Here is a 21,116-nt window from a genome sequence, read left to right as displayed (position 1 = left end):
CGTTGCAGCAGTTGGAACAGCAACAGATTTTATCCAGCTTGTCGTTGGTTCTTTCGGCTGAAGAGGAAAGTTACGGATTGGCCACTCTGACAACTTCTCTAGAACGCTTTGAACTGGTGTTAAAGATGACGTGGGCATAGTTTTATACTTCGGATGTTTTGGTTTATGGTCGAATGAAAAGATGACAGATTTACCAAACACCACCAAAACCACGCCTCCGTCAGATCTGACAGATTCTGATTGGATCAGTAAAGCAATGTGTCATGTCTTAACGCTACGTGAGATCAGTCCTATTGGAAACATTTAAAGTCATATTACTTATTATATTCTATAGGATTATAATAAAGTAATTAATATTTTGATTTCACTGATTGGTCACATCTTATTATTGACTAACACTTTGTTTGATTAGCTTTATTAAAATAGAGTTCTCTGATTTATTAAAAGGAGAGAGTCCATTCTTCATTCTTCTCTTGGGCTGGAAAGGAAGCAGTTTAGAAGCAAATGCATGAGACCTTGAGGCCACATCTCATGCAGACTAGTTCTGTGTCAGAGGAGAGGGGGAAATGACTTTTGGTGAAAAACAGTCATTTCATTCCGTTACAACTGTATATTTGGCCAAGTAACGCTTGGGGCCTAGTTAGTTATTTTGGAGGAGAACTGGAACATCAGCATACTTCTGGTGACCTTGTGCTCCACTTAACTTCCCATGCCAGGGATGCCACTCCTGTCTCAACCTCACTGGGACTTCCTGTGGGACATTAAACACATGTATGCAGGTGCAGATGCTAACACCCTGCAGATGTAGACTTGTTGAGGTTTTGACATGCCACAACGGCACCCACGACCTTTCCCCAAAGATCATCCAGTTCCGTTCAAGCTGCCATGCAGACCTTTGGGAGTGCACCATGCAGACCACCAGCCTGTCTCTTACCTTGAAGGCTTCCCTGGCAGTGCACCCCTCACTGCACTAGAGTTGTGTGCTAATTACGTCTGCTGATGTTTAAAAAAAAGCCAAATTGATGAGAAAAAGAATTAGTGAATGTCATCAGAAAAACATTAAAACCACCAAATGTGCGCGTTGGATTGGACTAAATGTGCATTCTGTTGGTTGTGATGCACGTGTTGCCTCAGTCAGTCTGTAATTGTACCCGAGGACAGATTTGCATGCTCGTGACTTTAAATGCAGTCACGTTCCTCCTGTGTCCTTGTACTCTGTCATAGCCGCTCTGTCAGAACTTGGTCTGCAAATGTACTCCGAGCATTTGCATTCAACGTCCGGGCACTCACCTGATGGGCGTCAACCTGCGCAGCTCCCCAAAGGTCGGCTAGTCGAGGATGAGTGGGAGGGCCGAGGCTGTGGATGGTGCTGTTGGGGGTGGCTTGGAGGGAATGAGAGGCACTGTGTAGCCTGTGCTCCATAGACTGCACAGAGGTTAAAAAAGACACTTTAGGGTTGGATTTTCCACCGTTCCACTCACTCTACTCATTCCTTTTGCCATTTATTTGCACGAACTTTAACAAAAAAAATCCAAAAGCAAATCGCCTTTCATGAAAAAAAACACAAGATCTTACGTTGAAACCTTATGATGGCTGCTCTGCTCAAAAGCTTTATACCACTTGATGCCTGAGCTCTCATGAGGACCTGTTAGACCCTCAGCATGCGTTTGAATGGCTCACTGTTGCCATGTGAATTATTGGCTCAATAGCTGTAGAACTGACGGTTAAATGGGGTCCGCTCCAAGAAACGGTGATGAGGTCGGTCTAGCCACACTCCGTAGTAGCAGGTCTACCGTTGGCCTAATTGGTTGTCTCTTAATCCAGCTTTCAGTGCAAAAACAGAATCAAACGTGATTTTAGTGTTTTATAAACTCAGTTCATGTGATGGGATGACGGTCAGCCACCAAGCTTCCCCCCGTCTGTAAAACTGAGCCTAGAACTCTAGACCAGGTCAGTCTAGCCATGCACCACAGCAGCAGGTCCACCATTGGCCTGATCGGTTTTGTGTCTGGCCAATCACAGCGCTCTACATCTAGCCTAACGCTAGAGCTGTGACGGAGGAAAACTACAACGATGGTTTTGGCTCAGGAACGGTGCTTGTTTGAAACGGCTTTGGCATCAGCTTTGGACAGTTTAAATGTCGTTTTCCTTGAGACATGAGCAGATGGAGGGTTTTTATTTCAAAAACGGATGTATTTGCTTTTTTTGGTGTATGGCGGACTGCCCCATTGACTGACATCCATAGCAATGTACACGTCATGGTGTTCGTGGGTCCGATTTGTCCAAGAGCGGTTCGGCTGAGTGTGGAGACAGTTTAAACGAAAACAGTACCTCCCGCCCCACGACTGGATTGTTTCAATGGCTTGCGGCCAAACTAAGGATGGCCAGCATTTCCCCATTTCTCTACGATCACACCTCTGTGTCATGGACGTAATTTTGGGGGTGGGGGTGGGGGTGGGGGGGTGGGGGGGTTGGGGACATGTCCCCCCCACTTTTTCCAAAGTCAAGTTTTGACCCCTGCAATTTTTACCATCCAAAAACAATATTACGCTATATTAAATTGACACTGGTTGAGCTCTAGGACCAAGCGGAAAACAACCGTTTGAGTTGAAGCCTGTTTCCCATTAGAGCATACTGTAAAGATCCCCACCCCCCCGTGTCCCCCCCACTTCTAAAGTGAAAATTACGTCCATGCTCTGTGTGCATCAGTGTGCAGAAGTGTATCAGTTCTCTGGGGCCCCCTTGTGGCCCGGAGGCCCTGAATTACTCCCTGCCCTGCCTGTCGGCACACAATGCCGCTGGACATTTTTCCAGTGAGTTCTCCCTAAAAACGTTAATAAAGTTTGTCCAGTGGTTTGTGCGACAGTTTGCTAATGAGTGCAATCACAAACAAAGGGAAAATCCAACACATTCTCAGACCCGAGGCGTCAAAATATGACGATTCGGGACGCCCCAGCACGTCAGGATAACCCCCAAATTCCACTACCTCCGCTCCGCTCCGACACGAACGCCGGAGCAAAATCGGTCCCGTTGTAGTCAATCAGAGCTGTTCCACTACTGCGGCCGTGCTCCGGCAGTGCGGCGCCGTGCTCCGCCCTCTGTTCCGGCGTCCGGCAAAAATAGAATCGATCCTATTTTTGCCGGACGCCGGAGCACCTCCGCAGTAAATGGACAAAAATCACAAACGCCCAAAAGGAAAAGCAGCGAGCACAACTTCCGTTTTTCACAATAAATCCATAAACAAAAGGCGTTTTTTGTTTCATATGCACAGGTTTAACAACTTTTAACAACTATCAATGGCGGCTGAACTTTAAATGCACAAAAGTAAGCCATAAATACAGTTTCCACTATCAAAGTAGTCACACTTTGTTGATCCACACACTGCTGATCTCTCGACACAAATGATGGACAGATTAAACAGTTCATGCCGATGCTTCTCCCACACAACGGGTGTTTGGATCTAACTTCCGCGTTTATTGCTCGAACTGTATCGCAAGATCTCGAAAATCCCGCGCATGCTTGTTTGCCCACCTCAGGTCTCCGCACCGGAGCGGAGCCGTTGTAGAGCGGGTACCAGTAAAAATTGAGTTCGGAAGCGAGCGGCTGCGGAAGGCGGGGGCGGACCGGAGCGGAGCGGAGGTAGTGGAATTTGGGGGTAAGACGATTAGGGACACAGTGGGACACGTGGCTCCGCTGGCGTCACTGTTTGACGCGCGCGGTCACACGGACATTGTTCAACTATTTAACCTTCTCCTCACCCCAATCCTTACCTTAAGGTCCATAAACTGTGACCTTAGGGTTAGGGTTGGGGTGAGGGGAAGGTTAAGTAGTTCACAAGCAGTTCTAATGTCCGTCTCAACACCAGCGTTGGATTCGGACGCTCTGGGACGCTACGTCAGCAGTTTGTCCCCGATCGTCTTATCCTGACGCGCTGGGGCGTCCCGATTCGTCACATTTTGACGCCTTAATCAGGTTTCTACCACCCACTGTCCTTTCTGCACTTCCTCGTTCAGGAATGAACCTGCATGCAACAGAAGAGCAAAAGTCTTGAGCTGACGTGCACCGACGGATTGGAGGCTTTTTGAATTTAATCTCATATTTTATGTAACATGAGATGGGCGCTGCTTCTCAGAGGAAACCGCATAAGCGCACAGAGTGAAGCTGAAGAGCTCATTTCCACTGAGGTGTCGGATCGGTGCACCTTTTCAGAGAAGCCCTCCCTGACCTTTTAAAGTTATTATTTCATAACCCACAGTTATTTAATGAGCTCAGAGCGTGCCCCGAGCGAGAGCAGCCGGCGACGCCTGGAAAAGTCACCGGTGTCACGGCGCATCATGACTCACTTCGTTTGCAGAAAATCTTCCAGCAGCCTGTCAAATCAGCAGCGGATTTCTAATAAAAGGCTTAAAAACGGAGCCTCGCCACAACCTGTGAGCAGAAGCGCGCTTAGCAACACAAAGCAGACCTGATGAGTTGTGCTGCTGCACAGCTGAAGATTCACATTTACATAAACAATACGTATAAATGTCACAACGAAGGACAAAAAATACTACAAAGGTCTTCCTTTTACGACAAATCTCAGCCAAGATGAATTGATACTTCTCTTTTTCAGCAGTTGCCATGGCGACAAAGGCCCATCTGTGTGTTTGTTAAAGAGCAAGTCACCCTTTACAAGAAGCGTACTTCACTCTCACTTCATGTTTGAAAAATGCAACAAATGCTGTTGCCTAGCAGACCGCGAGGGTGGAGCCACTTACAAATACACACACTCACGACATTGTGACATCATAATGTACCAGTTTACATCATAGCATATCTCTTAGCCAATAGCGGTGGCAGATTTAAAGAGCAAGTCACCCTCAAATCAACTTTTTCCCCCTAATAAACTATATAAATGCGTGTCTAATCGTGCTGCAGACACGTGTCGTCAATAGTTTAGCACTTTAATGCATTTTAGTTAAAATTTTAAATTTCTGCCTAAAACTGGCAGTGTTGTGCCGTTGTCAGGTAAAAACTCTTCACTGTATTTGAATTTAAATCTGCCACCGCTATTGGCTAAGAGGTATACTATGATGTAAACTGGTACATTTTGATGTCACAATGTCATGAGTGTGTGTATTTGTTAGTGGCTCCGCCCTCTCGGTCTGCCAGACAACAGCATTTGTTGCATTTTTTAAACATGAAGAGAGAATGGAGTTAGACTCTGGTAGGGGGTGACTTGCTCTTTAAATTCAAATGCAGTGAAGAGTTTTTACCTGACAACGACACAACACTGACAGTTTCAGGCAGAAAATTTAAATTTTAACTAAAATGCACTGAAGTGCAAAACTATTGACGACACGTGTCTGCAGCACGATTAGACACGCATTTATATAGTTTATCAGAAAAAAATAGTTGATTTGGGGGTGACTTGCTCTTTAAATGAAAACGAGCCCTTTCTGTGGACGCCACACCTGTTGTTGTTGATACTGCAGGAACTGCTGTTGCTGGTAGTGATGAAGCTGTTGAAGCTGATGGAGTTGACTTTGCTGCTGCAGTGCGAGTTGAGCCTGATGCTGCTGAAGGTACCCGCCCACTGTCCCGTCAAACCCCTCTCCGGGCGTTCCGCCCGCCCCGCTGCTCCCACCTGGAACAGCCAGAGAGGCAGAGGAGCTCAGAGAGGCAGAGGAGGCGTGCAACAGACTTTCAGGGACAGACGGTCTTCACCTGCAGCCATGATGTAGGAACCAGCGGCCGGCGAGACCACGCCCGAGGGCTGGCTGGTGATTGGTTCCCAGGCATCCGAGGACGAGAGGCAGTAAAGGCCCTGTGAGACGTAGGTGTGAGGCCAGACGTCCGCTGAAGAGTGATGGAGCACCTGGTCTGTTAGGACAGAAACACGGAGGAGGTGTGAAACTGACCAGTTTAATCCCACGAGACCTCGGTCCATGTTCCTGTGTTAATCTGACTTTAGATGGGTAATCTGGGAGGATCGAGGCGTGCTCACAATCTCTCAAAGCAGAGAAATGGTTCCAGAAATCAGGGCTGGATCCCACGGCGGGTCGCTAAACACTAAATCTGGCGTCTTTAGATGAACTTCAGAAAGTAAATAAAACTGAAATAAACTCTAATATCATTTTACTGCAATTAGAGCAAAAGATAAATGGATTAAAAGAGTTTTGCATAAATAGCTTAAATCTGCTCTGAGCTTTTTCTTCTCTTCTAAATTATACATTAGTTCTTTTAATGAGGCTTTGTTCTGTTCAGTAGTTTGCTGAAATGGAAAAAACATAACGATTGTGTTCTTAATGCACTAAAAACTCATTTGAACTGATTTAATTACAGCTAGTTTCTTTACAGGAAATGAGAACATAACGCTAAAATATTCACAGCTGCTAACATTTTATTTTTAATTTACACAAATTATAAAAGTGATCTCTTACTCTAAAACAAGATCTTCAGCATGAAATCTTTTTTTTTTAAATATTATTATTATTATTTGATAAAAATGCTAAATAAAAGCCAGATTCCCACAAAAAGCAACAGGATTAGTCAAACTTTGTGGAGGAGAAACTTGCCTTGGCCGTCGCTGCGTTTGCACACGTGCGTGTGTGTGCGCGTGCGTGTCCGTGTGTGTGTGTGTGTGCGTGCATGTCCGTGTGTGTGTGTGCGTGTGTGTGTGTGCATGCACGTGAGAAAGAGAGAGAGAGAGAGAGTCTGCCAATTTGTTACCTTGTTATTGCAGAGCTGGTGGGTCCCTTTGGTCATCGTGTGTGTGTGTGTGTGTGTGCGTGTGTGCGTGTGTGTGTGTGTGTGTGTGTGTGTGTGTGTGTTTTCTGCACAAGGAGGCCCTGAGCAGAGCCCGTATGGTCGGTGTTAATGAAACCCTCAGGGCGGAGACGGAGCTTTACATCGCTAAACACCGGTGGTGAGTGAAAAGGTGTATCTGATGGTGTTAGTGTGCATGAGAGGAAAGTCACTTTGGTCCAGGTTGCAGAAAAATCCTCACAGAGCTACAGAATGAATCTGTTTGGCTGCTTTTCTTTGCTCTATTTAGTCTTTAGATGTGAAACCGGGCGCTGGAGAGGCCTGGTGAAAGAGTGAAATGATCCCGAGCTTGTCTTTCAGGTTTCTGCACACATTAAAACTGATCGTTCAGGAATGACGTGTTGTCATCCAGATCTGTCCTTCACCTGTCTGAGTGGGAGCCCTGCAGGAGTGAAGTGTACAGCTGGGTCGCTGCCCTCCAAACGTACTTGACTTTTGGCAAAAAAAATAAGGGATGCATCTATTCTGAGGCCAAAAGGCGTGTTTGCACCACCGTCTATTGGGAGTTTTAGCAGATCAGGAGGAGTTTTACCTCTGCTGGTGATGCTCTCCTGATTGACCTCGCTCAGGTGGGCTACACTGCCCTGGTTGGAGCCAGCCCCCATGCTCTCCCCGTCCACGGAGTTCCAGCCGAACAGCGTTGCCTCTGAGATGGCAAACTGCTGCATAATACCTGGAGACGAGATGTTTTAGGACAAAAAACCAAACATCAGTGCTCGCTGATGTCAGGAGGACACACAGATGTTTATTAGTAATGAAAACAACAGTCAGTGGAGGAGAAGAGTGTTTATTCTAAATGAGAAATCAGTCAGGCTGCAAGCAAATAAATGACTTTAACTCTGGTAGAAGCTAAATAGAGTTCTGAGGGCATTTTGAAGGGTAAAAATCCAGATTTTAACAAATTAGCTTTTGGTGGTCAAAGCAAACAAAGTGTTGATACAGGCGATAGTATGGGTCAACGAACTATGAAAAAATACTATAGTACAAAAATAAACATAATGGTATAGTAGTATGTGTCCAAAAACATATATAAAATATAATACTTAGGTATTTTTCATGAAGTTATAAATACCATAATACAATAGTTTTATGTGTCCTAAAAAATATGGTCACACTTTAGTTTAGGGAAAACAAATGAACCATTAATTAGCTGCCAATTAATATGCTTATTAGTGGACTACTAAGTCTTAATTAGTCACTATTAAGCGATTACGACCCGCACCCACAGAAAGCACCGTCCGTGTGGAGACCTCACAGACTGGGACGTTACTCGAGGTGAATCGTAAGCTGGACAATGTTCCAGCTGCGATACCGGTATTAGTGCGCAAAATGGATGTCATCTCGGAGAGAGTCACCGGACGGTATGGACAGGTTAAAAAACCCAAAATGGCTTCACTGAAGGACTGGAATGATCAGTTTAAAGAGGCAGAGAGGAAAATTATCTCAGCCTGACCCAAACAAAGTCTTGTCATCCGAATCTGACGCACTAGCAGCCTTGAGAGGCTAGGAACAAACCCCCACGAAGGAATACAGACAGATGCTGTGACCCCCCCGCCTTCGGATTGGTGGACTTCAGCCTGGCGAAGTCATCAACCTGCAGGAGTCAATGTGCTCTTCGCTTCTCCCAAGATCTCCCTCCCACCTGTGGCTACAGTGGCTGAGTGCCGTAGATGGCTGCTCTCGCTGGGGAAACAGGATCCCAGCCCCCCCTGCCTTCCTATTGGAGTCTCATGTTATGTTGTTTGTCTGAAGTCTGTTGCATATCTGTCTGAGGTGTGTTTTTGCAGAGCAAAGCTGCCCTCCTGGTGGGAGGGTAGCTGTGAAGTGCCTTATTTTCCCTCCTTCCGAATCAATTCCTCATGTAACCCTCTTATCTCTATTAAGGTAGCGTGACTCAGGGTTGCGAATGACCACAGTCACCAATTCCTGTCATGTGTCTTGTCCATGTATGTCTGATCTCTGAACTGTGTGTACTGAAACTCTTATTTCCCTCTGGGATTAATAAAGTATCTTTGATTTGATATGCATATTAATTGGCAGCTAATTAATGGTTAATTTGTGTTAGCCAATAGCAACAGGCTAACGTTGGTAGGTGTCTAAGACATATATAAACATCATAGACACCTACCAACTTTAGGCTGTTGCTAGTGGCTAATTCGGGTCACCGTGGTCCCTAACAGCAAACTTAATAAAAGCATTAAAACAACAGAAATGTATTTGTCCTGTTGGATGAGTGCCTGGGTTAGGATAACAAGTGTTTATGTATCACATTCTGCAAAAACTGATTTTAAAGGAAATAAACGGCTAGTTTTTAGACGTCTTATCTTACTCTTAGTCACAGAAGAAATAAATGTTCTCAGCAAAAACAGCACTACTTGGATTCTTAAATATGAGGTAAATTGTCTTCTTTTGCGTAAAAAAATGGGGTAAGCTAAAGTTGCTTGGCTAGAATTCTTGAGGAAGTCCTGTTTTGCGGTGTATGTGAGCTTCATGCATCTCCTGTGGTTCCTGTGGGACTTCTGACAGATCAAACACGTCTGTAGTTTGGAGGAGAAAAGCCACAGCTCTCATTAAATGAGACATTTCCTCTCTGGTGGGTTAGTGGAAAATAAAAACATCTCATGGTCATGAAAGACATTTTGGCTGACGTGTTTAATTTGTGGACATTTTGTAGGAAAATCTCCAAACGTCATAAAACTTGAATTCTGACTGTTTAAAAAAATACACAAAACTCATTAAAACATCAGTTCGATCACATGAAGTTTAATTTTCTGTGATTCAGTTAAGCTCTGAACTCAGAAGTCTTCCTGACCTCCAAAAGGGGGCGGGGCTTTCTCACCTGTGGTTCCAAGGTCTGATTCTCACCTGCAGCAAAGCGAGCCTCCTTTTCACCATCGCTGAGGTCACTGTACGCGTCGTTCTCCATCCTCCGCTCCTTTTCCCGCTGCAGGTTGGTGTGCCCCGCCCCCCCCAGCGGCCCCGCCGACGGCTTGCCCCAGCTCTGCCACTCGATCATGTGGGCGACGCGACCCTGGGCCATGGCGGTGGGCTTGGTCACCTTGTCCTTCATGGAACGAGATACACCTACAGGAGGGGCAGCAACACACACACACACACACACACACACACACACACACACACACACACACACACACACAAACTGTCAAATCTAATTCTGGCCTCTGCGGTTGATTACACCTCCAACTGAGGCACGGGAGAGAGGAAGAATGAGGATGAGGAACAGTGATGCTAAGGATCTTTTCCATGCTGATAACTATAATAATAATAATAACAATAACAATAATAATAATAATAATAATAGGCACTAAGGTGATAAGCTCCCAGGTAAGGGTAAATTAATGTCTTATAATGCGTGGGATGGTTTATTCCTACATTTTTGTCACAAAAACATCTTTATTTTTTAGTTTTGTTCAGTAAAACATCTGCAGGACGAAGAAAAATCTGATAAATAACTTTGTGAAAAGGTTAAAGGTCAGCCGAGGAACTACACTCGTCTGAAATGACGTTTCAGACATAAACAAAAACAAGGATGACAAGCTTCACAATGGGATCTCAACACTCCGGGTAAACGTGGTTGTTGGGAATGAAAGGATGAACTGCTGGGTGAAAATGCAACAGTTTGCTGCCAAATCTTCGCCTAAATCAGATCCAAATGTAGGATTCAGACTGGGGACTGTTTCCATGAGTCAAACGCGTGTGGAGCGGCTGATTGATTAAAATAAATTAAATTAAAATCAAGCGGGCATGAAAAAAACGGAGACAGAGCTTTGGAAATGACTCCCCAGGTCCGCGGGGCAGGCTGCAGGCGGAGCTATAAATAGACTCGCTTCTCCCATTAGACAAAGATCTTATTTGGAAGTCAAAGTCGCTGCAGAGCCTAACTGGGGACGGGAACAGGAATGGGGGGTGAAGGATGAGGGTGTTGGGGTCTCCGCTATTCGAGTCTGTGATGCTGTGAAGCTAATCAAACATATTTATTTCAGAAAGGAGACTGTTTTACAAACGTCGAGCACAAAGAGCTCACACACCATAAAGAGCACAGAAACGGCACCACTGCAGCACACAGAGTAACGACGACTAGACAAACACCATCAGCACGACACACGACGTACCCCAACACGCCTGTGGAGATGCTTCAATGGGCCATGAAAGTAAGTCACCTCACTTACTTTAGCTGCTTTGAAATCAAAGGTCTGATTGAATTTCCATCAATGACTCAGAAATGTGTCATTGACGTCAGCCGTTGGCATCAATGGAGAAAGGGGGGGGGTGGTATAGGAAGAGGGGGCACCCACAGGGGCGGTCATGTTGGTTCCAAGCTCCTCCTCCTCCTCCTGGTTAAGGGTGAAGTTGTCTGTTGAAGTGAGGTTGTGCTTAATCCTAAATCTGCCACGGGTGGAAAGTTCAAAAGAACTTGTTTTTCTGTTTTTCTTCATGTGCGTCATTTATTACGCTCCCGCGTAAAAACAACTAAAAAAGCTTAAAGCTAACAGTTAGCAGGGCTAGCTGTCCCAGCAGCCTCTACCAGCTCCACCAGAGTACGGGGTGCCATTCGTAAAGTCAAGCAGTCATTTAACTCATTCACTGCCATTGACGACTAAAGTCGTCATTTTAGATCCAACCGTTCACTGCCAACTGTATTTTTTTTTTACTGTTTGAGCATCAGAACGAGCCCCCGCGCTGAGAGAACCAACATCTCAGCCCTGAAGCCGATCTTCATCCGCATACGTCACAGATCACATGATCAGGAAGCCACACATCCATGTGTTTGGAGATCGTTTTGGGCCGTTCCTGTAAAAAAAAGTGAGACGCGAACCGGAAAAGCGTCTGCCGATCACAATTCGACAACGGATTATGAAAGAACGGATAACGCTCGAAACATGCGGCTTCTTCCTGAGTCTCCTCTTTGTTTTGGTTGTTTTGGCATCGACATCATGCTAGCGCGCAACGTTCTGTGACTCTTAAAAAAACAGTAAAAACAGTGAGAAACGCTGGCAGCGAAGGCTGTTAGTGATCAGGAAACGCTGGCAGTGAATGAGTTAACAGCAATATTTAGGTCATTTAGCCCATCACAGGAGAAAAAAAAGGGAGTTTATTTTTTAAAGTCGTATTTTCAACATGGTGCTCATACATTTATAAATGTTATAGATCCCAACTAAATATTTAGGTAGCAAGATAAATATTTAATTTAGAGTAAAATCTTTATTTTACAAACTAAATCTTTTGGTCGGACCTAAATATTTGGTATGTAAAATAAATATTTAACTAAATATTTAGTTCACAAACTTCATTACATCATCAAGTATGCAACCAACTCAACTCACTCAGTAGGATGACTGTAAACATCACCTTTTTCATTAGAAACAGCCACTAAATGGAATTAATATTATGATATAGAAGTGAACCGTTATTTTTCGTCTTACTTTCTTTTAAATCTTATTCCCGAAGTGTAAACAAGGCAGAAGGCCCCATGCGAGAGCAAAACGTTAAGCAACAAAACTTAAAGAGAAATTTTTGCCATTTTCATGTGTGTTTCTGTGTAACAATCAGAGATAAAAGGCGTTTCTCAATGTCAAGGCGCCTGGCCTTGCGAGGCGATGTCTTGCGAGGCCAGGCTTGCTTACGAGGACACGGTCCTTCCTTGATCAAAGAAAACGGTTAAATGGAACAGACTTGCATCACGTGACCATGGCTTCCACGGCGGTCACGTAACATCACGTGACACGGGAGATAACGTTATATTTTATATGTATTAGTTTCAATATAAATATATAACGAGCCTTATACTTTTTAAATTGTGTATATATTAGTTAAATTAAAAATATAAGTGAGTTACTAACCACTAGCCACCAAAGCTGCTGTCATTGTATGTATTAGTAGTTACTAACATCTAACCAACCATAGATAACTTCTTTGGATCTAAACAAACATTTTAAATTAGTTGACTTACTTTTAAACTTGAAAATTGTCCCTGAAGTAGCTGCCGGCTTCTGATCCGCCATCCTTTTGAAAATACCGTGGTGTATTGTGGGTAATTTTTGACCAAGGCTAGGCTACAAGACACCTCCCGTGTGTCCTTGCTCAGCTAGCTAAACGGCTAACAAACTGAGAACACACGCCTTGGTAGAACATGAACTTTGGAACACGTCTTGACGGCTTCTGATGACGTATCTCCTAGGCAACCGGGGCGGGGCCAAGACATCAAGGCGAGGTTCCTTGGCATTGAGAAACACCTAATGTCTCTTCTATGTCGTAGAAAGCTTCCTGAACAGCCTCTTTTCAGAAAAAAATAGATGTACGTCATTCAGGACTGACAAGCTAATCCGACGTAGCCAAGACTAAAACGTGTGTTATTTCGTAAAGATCACTAGCAGTAATGAAATGTAACACATATAAGAGGTTAGAGCCACTTTAAAACAGAAGCATTAAACTTTGTTCTTGGCTGCAAGCGGACTAGCCGTTAGCTTATCTGTGGGTCAGCCTATTTATTTTTACGCAGAAACAAACTTTGAAAATGGCCACAACATCTCGTTACAGTAATCAGAGCAGCAAGAGGCCTGTAGTTACTGTTTACAGTCTGCGAGCCAGCGGGGTTGCCGTGTCTGCGCCAATCTAACGAGTGTTTGTAATTCGACACTGACCGGCAAAACGCAACAATGTTTTATTTAGATCCTACGCCAGCAGGAGCGACCCTGGCATTACTCTTGTACCCCTAAGAAGCCACGCCTTTTTTATCGCACAAAGCAGGTTATAGAAGCTAACGTTGAGCTAACAATGCTAACAGTGAATTAGCTCTAATAAAATCTACTTTTTCAATTACGAACAACTCGATATTACAGTAAAAAGTATTTATTTCTTAATCAACTTCCTGTGCATGACTCATCTTCACTTTTATCTAGAATCTTCTGACGCTTGACCGTAGCTGGCAGCAGTCATTCAACTCTCACAACAGGAGTGAGAAAGTCACTCGTTTGTTTGGGAAATGGGATGCAGTACCCACATTTGGCCACAGGGCTAAGGTTACACATAATGCACCTTTATTTCTTGCTCTCCAACATCTCTCTGAGCTACTTCCTCTCTGGACTCAAACAGAAAAAGTAAAAATGATTACCCACACACATTACACCTGTGGGTCAGAGGTCAGGGTTTGATCTTCAGTCCTAACAGGCACTGAAGCATCCTTACGGCTCACTGTGCCCCCCCAAACACTCTTCCATGTGCTGATTTGCACACAAGCACTGATAAAGTTATATTGAATCTAAATGAGGATAGAAATGGGTCACTAAAAAGACAGAAGTTGTAAGAAACACTTCTCCATTCTAGTAAAAACTCACAAATAAATCATCACTGGAACGATCTTCTCTGAGGAGAAATTCACCCGGCTGCATCCTTCCATGTGAGGCGAAAGAACCGCTGGCTCTCAAATGCGTTTGAGCTGCCATAAAACCTAAAAATCCTTCAGGCATGTGCACTTTTACATGTTTAAAGACCCAACAAAGAATTGTATGGGAGGATGTTGCAACAAACTGCAATACCCTTAAAAAACCTGCTTTCTTTCTCCGGAGCACGATGAAGGTCTTCAAACGGAGAAAACTCCATTCAGTGGAATGATTGCTGCAATTTGCAGTCAATTAGATTAAATTACTGCATTAAATGATCATTTTACTCCCATTTACTCGATGATCAGACTCCATCTGAGGATTCTTGTTTAATCACATTCTGATCATGTAGTTCCTGCAGCAGAACGGCACCAGAAAGTCATCCGAGCACACAAAGGAAGCAGAAAAATAAGATCTTTTGCACAACGAGAAAAGGAGGTAGACTCTCTTTTCATTGGTCAACAACAACTTCACCTTTGACCTCCTATGTGGAGCATGTGGAGGCAACATGGGGGCTGTTTTACCACCTAGCAGCACAGACACACACCTGACACACCTGACAGAGAGGACTTAGCCAGGGCACCGATCCCATAGGTGTTGGCGGGCTTCCTCTTGAGACGAGGCAGAATGGACGTAGTGTCCTCCATGGACAACTGAAGACATAGGGGAGGGGCGTAAGGAGTGATGGGATTAAAGGGTAGTGAGCAGAAATGGAGAGCAAAATAACGGGATGGTGAGGGATTAGAAGATGAAAATCACAGAAAATGACATAAGAAGTGAGACGAACGCAGGAAAGAGAATGCTCAAAGAAATTGAGGCGAAAGATCAGACCAGAGGAGGTGGGGTGAGATGAGGGAGAAGAGGAGGGAGGTTGTTATGAAAGGAATAAGAAAGGAGGGTTAATCATTGGAGCACTTTGAAAACGACTCAAGCATCATTTATTAAAGAGAAGGAAATCATACGACAAGGGAAAATGTAACGGCACAGTAGAAAATAACTCCAGAACAGGATGAAAAGTACCGAGGGTGGGGTTAGGATCACATACTGTTGGAGTTACTAAATAAAAAGTGGAAAAAGCAACCTGAGGGTGATTTTATTATGCAACCAAAAGACGTTTAGTTTAAATGAGTTCAAAGCAAATTTCCCAATAAAATACTTTCTTCTAAATTTTAAACATCAAAAAGTTCATTTCTGACTTTTTCTGACTGAGACAGTGTGAATTTGTGTTATTTTAATAACTTTTGTTTAGTTGTTTTCCTCTAATGTTCATCTTAAACCAGGGGTGTCAAATATGCGGCCCGCGGGCCAGATCCGGCCCGCAAGCGGGTTAAATCCGGCCCGCGAGATGGTTGTGAAAACTTTATTTTCATACTTTACAATGTAGAGTGAAAATAAACATATCTTTGTGAGCAAGTTTTCTCTGTAATGAGTATAAATAAAACAAGGCTCACACAAGAACTTGAATCACATCCTGAAGTTGGCCGCCACTCAGGATGGGACTTCTGATGTTGATGTGCTGGTGAAAGCTAAAAGATGTAAAGTAAAATGAGTCAAATATACTTTAAGTGCTGCATGAAACTGATCTTGCCATGTGATCTGTAAGCTCTTTGAATCACTAAGGAATAGATTTTTATTTATTGATTTTTTATTGTTTTCAAATTTTCAAGTACACTTCAGGTGTTGTACTTGTACTACACTGTCCTCAGGCTCCAGTCTTGTTTTATATTGATTGTATTAAAACAAAGAAAACAATCTGAATTTTTTTTTTTTTATTTACCGGTCCGGCCCACTTGGGACTAGATTTCCCTCAATGTGGCCCCTGAGCTAAAATGAGTTTGACACCCCTGTCTTAAACCATTAAAATGCTCCTCGGTCTGAACTACAGCTGCTGCTCGTAGCAAAACGTCTAAAAACATTCAGGATTTCTCCGAACGGGAGCGTAAGAAAGCTGCTAATCTACCCAGAATTAGAAACCGTCTCCGACTCTAGCGTCCTCGGTTAGCACGTTCACAAGGGTCTGGTTTGGAAGGGTTACAAGAGAAAGGCTTTTCTGTCTAAAACAACGTAACTTTGGTTCGTGGCTTTTGAACAGATGAGACAATCAGCTCCGACCGAACACGAGCACGGTGGTGGAAGGTTGATGATTTGGACACGCTGCAGGCACTGAGCTGAAGTTTGGACCAAACGGAGTCATAAAACAGGTCAAAAGGAGATGATCTGAAGTTTCACATGGACCCGATGAGGCTTCTTCACCAGGACACGGTTGAGCTGAGATGAGGCCCGTTTCACTATCGGAACCAAAGGTAAATTCACCAAAACGTTGCGGCGGTAGAGTCACCGAGTGGAACCTTTGGTGAACTCATGCTGATTGGTTGCGACTCAGTAGGAAATGAGCAGACATCACAAAACAACCAGCATTTGAAAACTGAGAGAGCTGCTGGTGAAGCAGAATAGAAGCTGCTTTAAAATCCTCTTTACTAAGCTCCCAACACCGAAAAGTCTTCCCAAAACTACGCCATTTGTGGGAATTCATTGTCTCACAGAAAACAGTTGTTTAACACCACATTTTACGTCACACAGCAGCTCTCCCAGTCCTCTGACTGGATTAAATTACGGTGTACTTCCAACAAAGTAAAACTTTACTGTTATTAACGTTTGTCACTGGTCGGTGACATCACCGCCGAAGCAGTTGTGATTGGCTGATGTCTTAGCAAAGTCCTGAAAGGGCTGAATTTGTCTGGAGACGCAACGGCTGAGAGAACCGAGTCATGACACCCTCCTCCTCCCGGAAATTTCCCGGAACTCCCACAGTGGAAACACATCTTCTGTCAGAAAACCTTTGTCGCAACTTCTCGCCTTTACTGATCAGCGCCGCATCGATTGGCTGCGAAAACTGGAAATCCATCAACTTCATCGGCTTGTTTAAACAGAAAAGAGTCACGGTATCCACAAGAACCGCACTCCCAACACCCGTCATCATATCTGCAGCAGTGATAAAACTACGGTGGCCCGGAAGGTTCAGTAAATACAAAAACCACAACACCACAGCAAACGCTTTAGCAGAAGTAAATAAAAATACATTCTCATAAACTGAAGTTTTGGTCACCTTAAGATAAAACAGGTTTTTTAACAGCCTCTTTGTCATCACCTACATCTGTTGTGCTTTTGCTGTTTGGTTTTTGTATTTTGGTGTAAAACTCTGCTAACAAACGCGTCGTCACTGGAGAACAGAGAGTTTCTAATGATGACATGACCGTGTGTTTGCTAAGCTGATCTAAGCTGACAGCTGCTGACAGCCTGAACAGATTCAAAGTGAAGGACAGAGAACAGTTTGGTTTTTCTCTAACTCAGGCACAAAAATGGATTTGAAATTTCTACTTCATTTTAAATATTGATGCACGTGTCCTATTTCATTTTACATGTATGGATGGCAAGTTCAAGCTTTTGGACATCAGAAACTCCCTAAGGAGATGAATGAAGTATCGATGCATCATCCCTCTATCCGGTCTATATCAGTATTCATTTTCAAAACAGATATAAACCGATATTAATATATTAGGAGAAAAAAGAAGAAAAACGATCTCCTATCATGTGTCCTTAAACGTTCAACATTAAAGCTGTTATAGCGAACCTACAGAACAAGCTAGGTTTGGAACCCAAACACAATCATGGAACACTCAGCCCTTCTTCTGTCGGAACCAGAAACACAGGTTGCCAGAGGATACGAGATGGCGCTAAACACCTGTTGCTGTTTTCTAGGTCCAAACATTTTTTTTTTGCCTGTGACTTCAGATGGTGATTTTCTTTTTGGGACTCTGGTAGTTTGTCCTAAAGTTGAAGCCGTAGCAGCCGGCTGTTTCTCCTTTCCCTGATGTTATTGAGCGGAGAACCTCTCACACCAGTGGTGTTCTGCTGCTAAATATGGTCCAAAAGTTGCAAAGGAATCACTTCATTAACTTATTTGTTGTTGTTTTTTTCTCTCCAGAATATATTTACAGCTTTACTATGTTAGAACATTTTAACGAGGCATGCAAATGCTTTAAGCTAATTGGTTTTCCAAGTTTGCTTTTGCTGCTTTAACGTGCTAAATATGGCAACTTCTTCTGTTAAAGTTAGGCCAGTGGTGCCAAACAATCAAACAAATATCAAAAACTACACCTCTGAGCTGTCATATTTAAAGTTTTTTTAGTGGGAGGAGAAGAAGCGGAAGAGTTTGATGTTTAATATGTGCCTGGTATGTAAAAGTCGTATAATTAAAAAGTAAAAACAGACACTGATCATTTCCGATGTTCGATCTGAACGCCAACATCGGACATTTCTAAGTAGATCAGATATTAGAAATGTGTCTCTTAAAAAAAGAAACAAACAAAAACGAAAAAAGAAAGAAAAGAGAAAAAAAGGAAAGAAAAAAGAAAAAAGGAAGAAAAAAGAAAAAAAAAAGAAAAAAGAAGGAATTAAAAAAAAAAGAAATGTGTCGATTATCTGCTTCCTGGTTTGTTTCCAGACTAAAAATGTCCAAATAAATCCAGATGAACTTTCACAGATATTTGGTTATTGAGATGCTCTTCATCATGCATGCTCTATGTTTAAACTAGGACTGCCTAGTTTATTATGGCCTTTATTCTGGGACTGTGTATGTGCATGTACACATAATGAGAGAGAGTGTTGTAGCTTGCAGTAGATTGGCAGGAATAAGGATGTTTGGGAGTTTTACAAAAACCTGAGGATGAGAGCGAGGAAGAGGCAGGAAGAGATAAGCGAGAGGGAGAAAGAGGTGGACGGATAAGCAAGCAGGATGTCGGCTTGTGTTCTGGAAGCTCGGCTCAGGTGAGAGGGATGACAGGAGAGCAGCTCTGAGTGGAGTGTAAGGAGATTTCAACAAGGAGACTTACATTGATGCCTTCCCAGGAAAACTCGGCACGGCCATGCTGAGGGGAGAGGGGAGGAGAAACACACGGAGACAGTAATAAAACAGAAAAAGTAGGAGAACAGGAACATTTCAGAGGAGGGAAAGTGATGATTTTACAAGAAAAAGGTCTTAATCTGGAATTATTATGTTGTTTTTGTGGAAAATTTGTTCTTTTTGAAGTAGAATTGCTGTATTGAAATTTAATCTGGAAATGCATTTACCCAGCATGCACACGAGCCTGTGAGAGTCCACTAAAAACCCAGATTTTATAGTATTTATGGTTTAAAACAGCAGTTTGTGCAAAAGGAGGAGCACGTTGTTAGCTGCTCTGTCTCTGTTTGGGTAACCAATGGATACCATCCAGAAACCACATTACCAAGGGAAATGCTAATTTCATGTGCATCTTGACTCCTCGTGAGCATGTAAAATACACGCATGGGCCGTCGTGCACATTCGCCGTACGGATGCACCGTGAGCACAGAAGCAGAAGAGGAGCCTTTTCACCTGTGGATGTTACAGTCGAGAGGGTTTCTGCAGGTCTAAAGGTTTGTTTCTCCGCTGTGGCTGTAAGCTTGTTATCGTGTTTGGAAAAGCCAGCAGCTTATTTATGTCCGCAGCATCGGAACACGAGAACAAACCCGAAAGAATAAAATGTGCTGATCAGGGATCGCTGAAAAAATAACTTCAGACGTGGTAATGAGATGTAGCCTCAGTCTGTATGAATAATCATCCAGCAGCTGCGTGATTAAAAAACAGGCTTTAGCCTGGATCTTTATATTAATAATTATAAATGAGGGTTCAGCTTGGTTCAAGGCCTTGTTGGCCCCATTAGCATATTTATCTGATGTGAAAGTCGGAGTGAGTTTGGAAAAGGGAAACTGGGGTTGTCTGAAATCTGAATGCTGGGATTAATCGCCCTGCGGGCTCTTTTTCATTTTCCCTGAAGCATCCGTGTAATTTTCATCTAGGAGATGTTTATTTTCTTGGCAAGCCAAGGAAGAATAAAAATAATCTTTTCTTGAGAAAGAAGAGATGGCGGGGGGATTTTAGCAAAACACACACACACACACTCACACACACACACACACACACACACACACACACACACACACACTCTGCTGATGTGTCTGATTTTATTTCATTAAGAGCAGAAAGATAAAGGCGCTGACATCAAAGCTCCCATTAGTTCATATAAAGCCTGAAAAATAAGCTTCTTCATTAATTCTTGGATCAGACTGTTATTTTACCTTGTGAATTTAAAAAACTTGTTTTAATCTAATGTTCATGTGTGTGAGACTGCCACAGTAGTACAACCTTCATTTATGTTCAGTGGTAGCAGTAATTCTCACAACACCATTTAGACTGAAGGTATAGCGGAGGATCTTTGTTATCCGGGTGGATCATCTCAACCATTGGTCAGCGTAACTGTCAGTCATTCTGGTGAAGCTTTCATGCAAGGCTGTCGTCCTACGTGCTCGTTCCTTGGTTACTTTTCACTTCCTGCAACTATGCATTCTGTTTGTTTAGAGCGATGGCCCTGATTCCTCGTCGCTCTCACCAGGTTCTTTTGAAAATGGCGGTGAGTCGCAAAGAGAAAATGTGTCTTCGAAGTCTACGATGGGGAGAGGAAAGCCTCCAAAGTGAGAAATAAGACCAGAGTCGTTTTAGGAGACTCTTTCCAACGATGGCGTGCCCTAAAAGCGAGCATTGGGCTCCCCACAGATGCCTGTCGTCGGTTTTCTGCTCGACGGGTAAGCTAAAGTTTGTCTTGCTATTTGGAGAAATTCATTTCAGATTACTGCGAGAGGAAGTTAGCTGCAAGGCCGGCAGCTACTTGTAAACAGAGCGAGCACGAGGATAACTGGGCGTTATCTTGTGTCTCTCATGCGCAATTTTTGAAAATGTGGAGAGGGCAATTATACCATCACCTTATCGTGGTGGGGGAGTTTGAGTGCCCTAATGATCCTAGGAGCTATGTTGTCTGGGGCACTTTGTGCCAC

At 43.6% G+C, this 21,116-nt stretch overlaps 1 protein-coding gene across 7 annotated transcripts in view; it reads right to left on the bottom strand.

Annotated features, from left to right (window-relative positions):
* Nucleotides 1–21,116, bottom strand: part of LOC107394830 (uncharacterized) — a 59,652-nt gene that overhangs the window by 2,700 nt on the left and 35,836 nt on the right. For 2 of the 7 annotated variants that reach the window (XM_015973984.3, XM_054745309.2), the window contains exons 3-9: nucleotides 19,100–19,135; nucleotides 14,755–14,860; nucleotides 9,673–9,891; nucleotides 7,340–7,480; nucleotides 5,707–5,862; nucleotides 5,454–5,626; nucleotides 1,291–1,425 (exon numbers count right to left, since the gene is read on the bottom strand). In XM_015973984.3, the coding sequence (XP_015829470.3) occupies nucleotides 1,291–1,425; nucleotides 5,454–5,626; nucleotides 5,707–5,862; nucleotides 7,340–7,480; nucleotides 9,673–9,891; nucleotides 14,755–14,860; nucleotides 19,100–19,135 (966 nt within the window). The remainder of the gene's footprint in view (nucleotides 1–1,290; nucleotides 1,426–5,453; nucleotides 5,627–5,706; nucleotides 5,863–7,339; nucleotides 7,481–9,672; nucleotides 9,892–14,754; nucleotides 14,861–19,099; nucleotides 19,136–21,116) is intronic. The other 5 variants (XM_054745312.2, XM_054745313.2, XM_054745310.2 and 2 more) reach the window with 4 other exon arrangements.

Source organism: Nothobranchius furzeri, chromosome 19 (genome assembly GCF_043380555.1).
Source record: "Nothobranchius furzeri strain GRZ-AD chromosome 19, NfurGRZ-RIMD1, whole genome shotgun sequence".
Classification (NCBI taxonomy): Eukaryota; Metazoa; Chordata; class Actinopteri; order Cyprinodontiformes; family Nothobranchiidae; genus Nothobranchius; species Nothobranchius furzeri.
The sequence above is the reverse complement of the archived record's forward strand: the minus strand, read 5'-3'. Positions and strand labels throughout refer to the sequence as shown.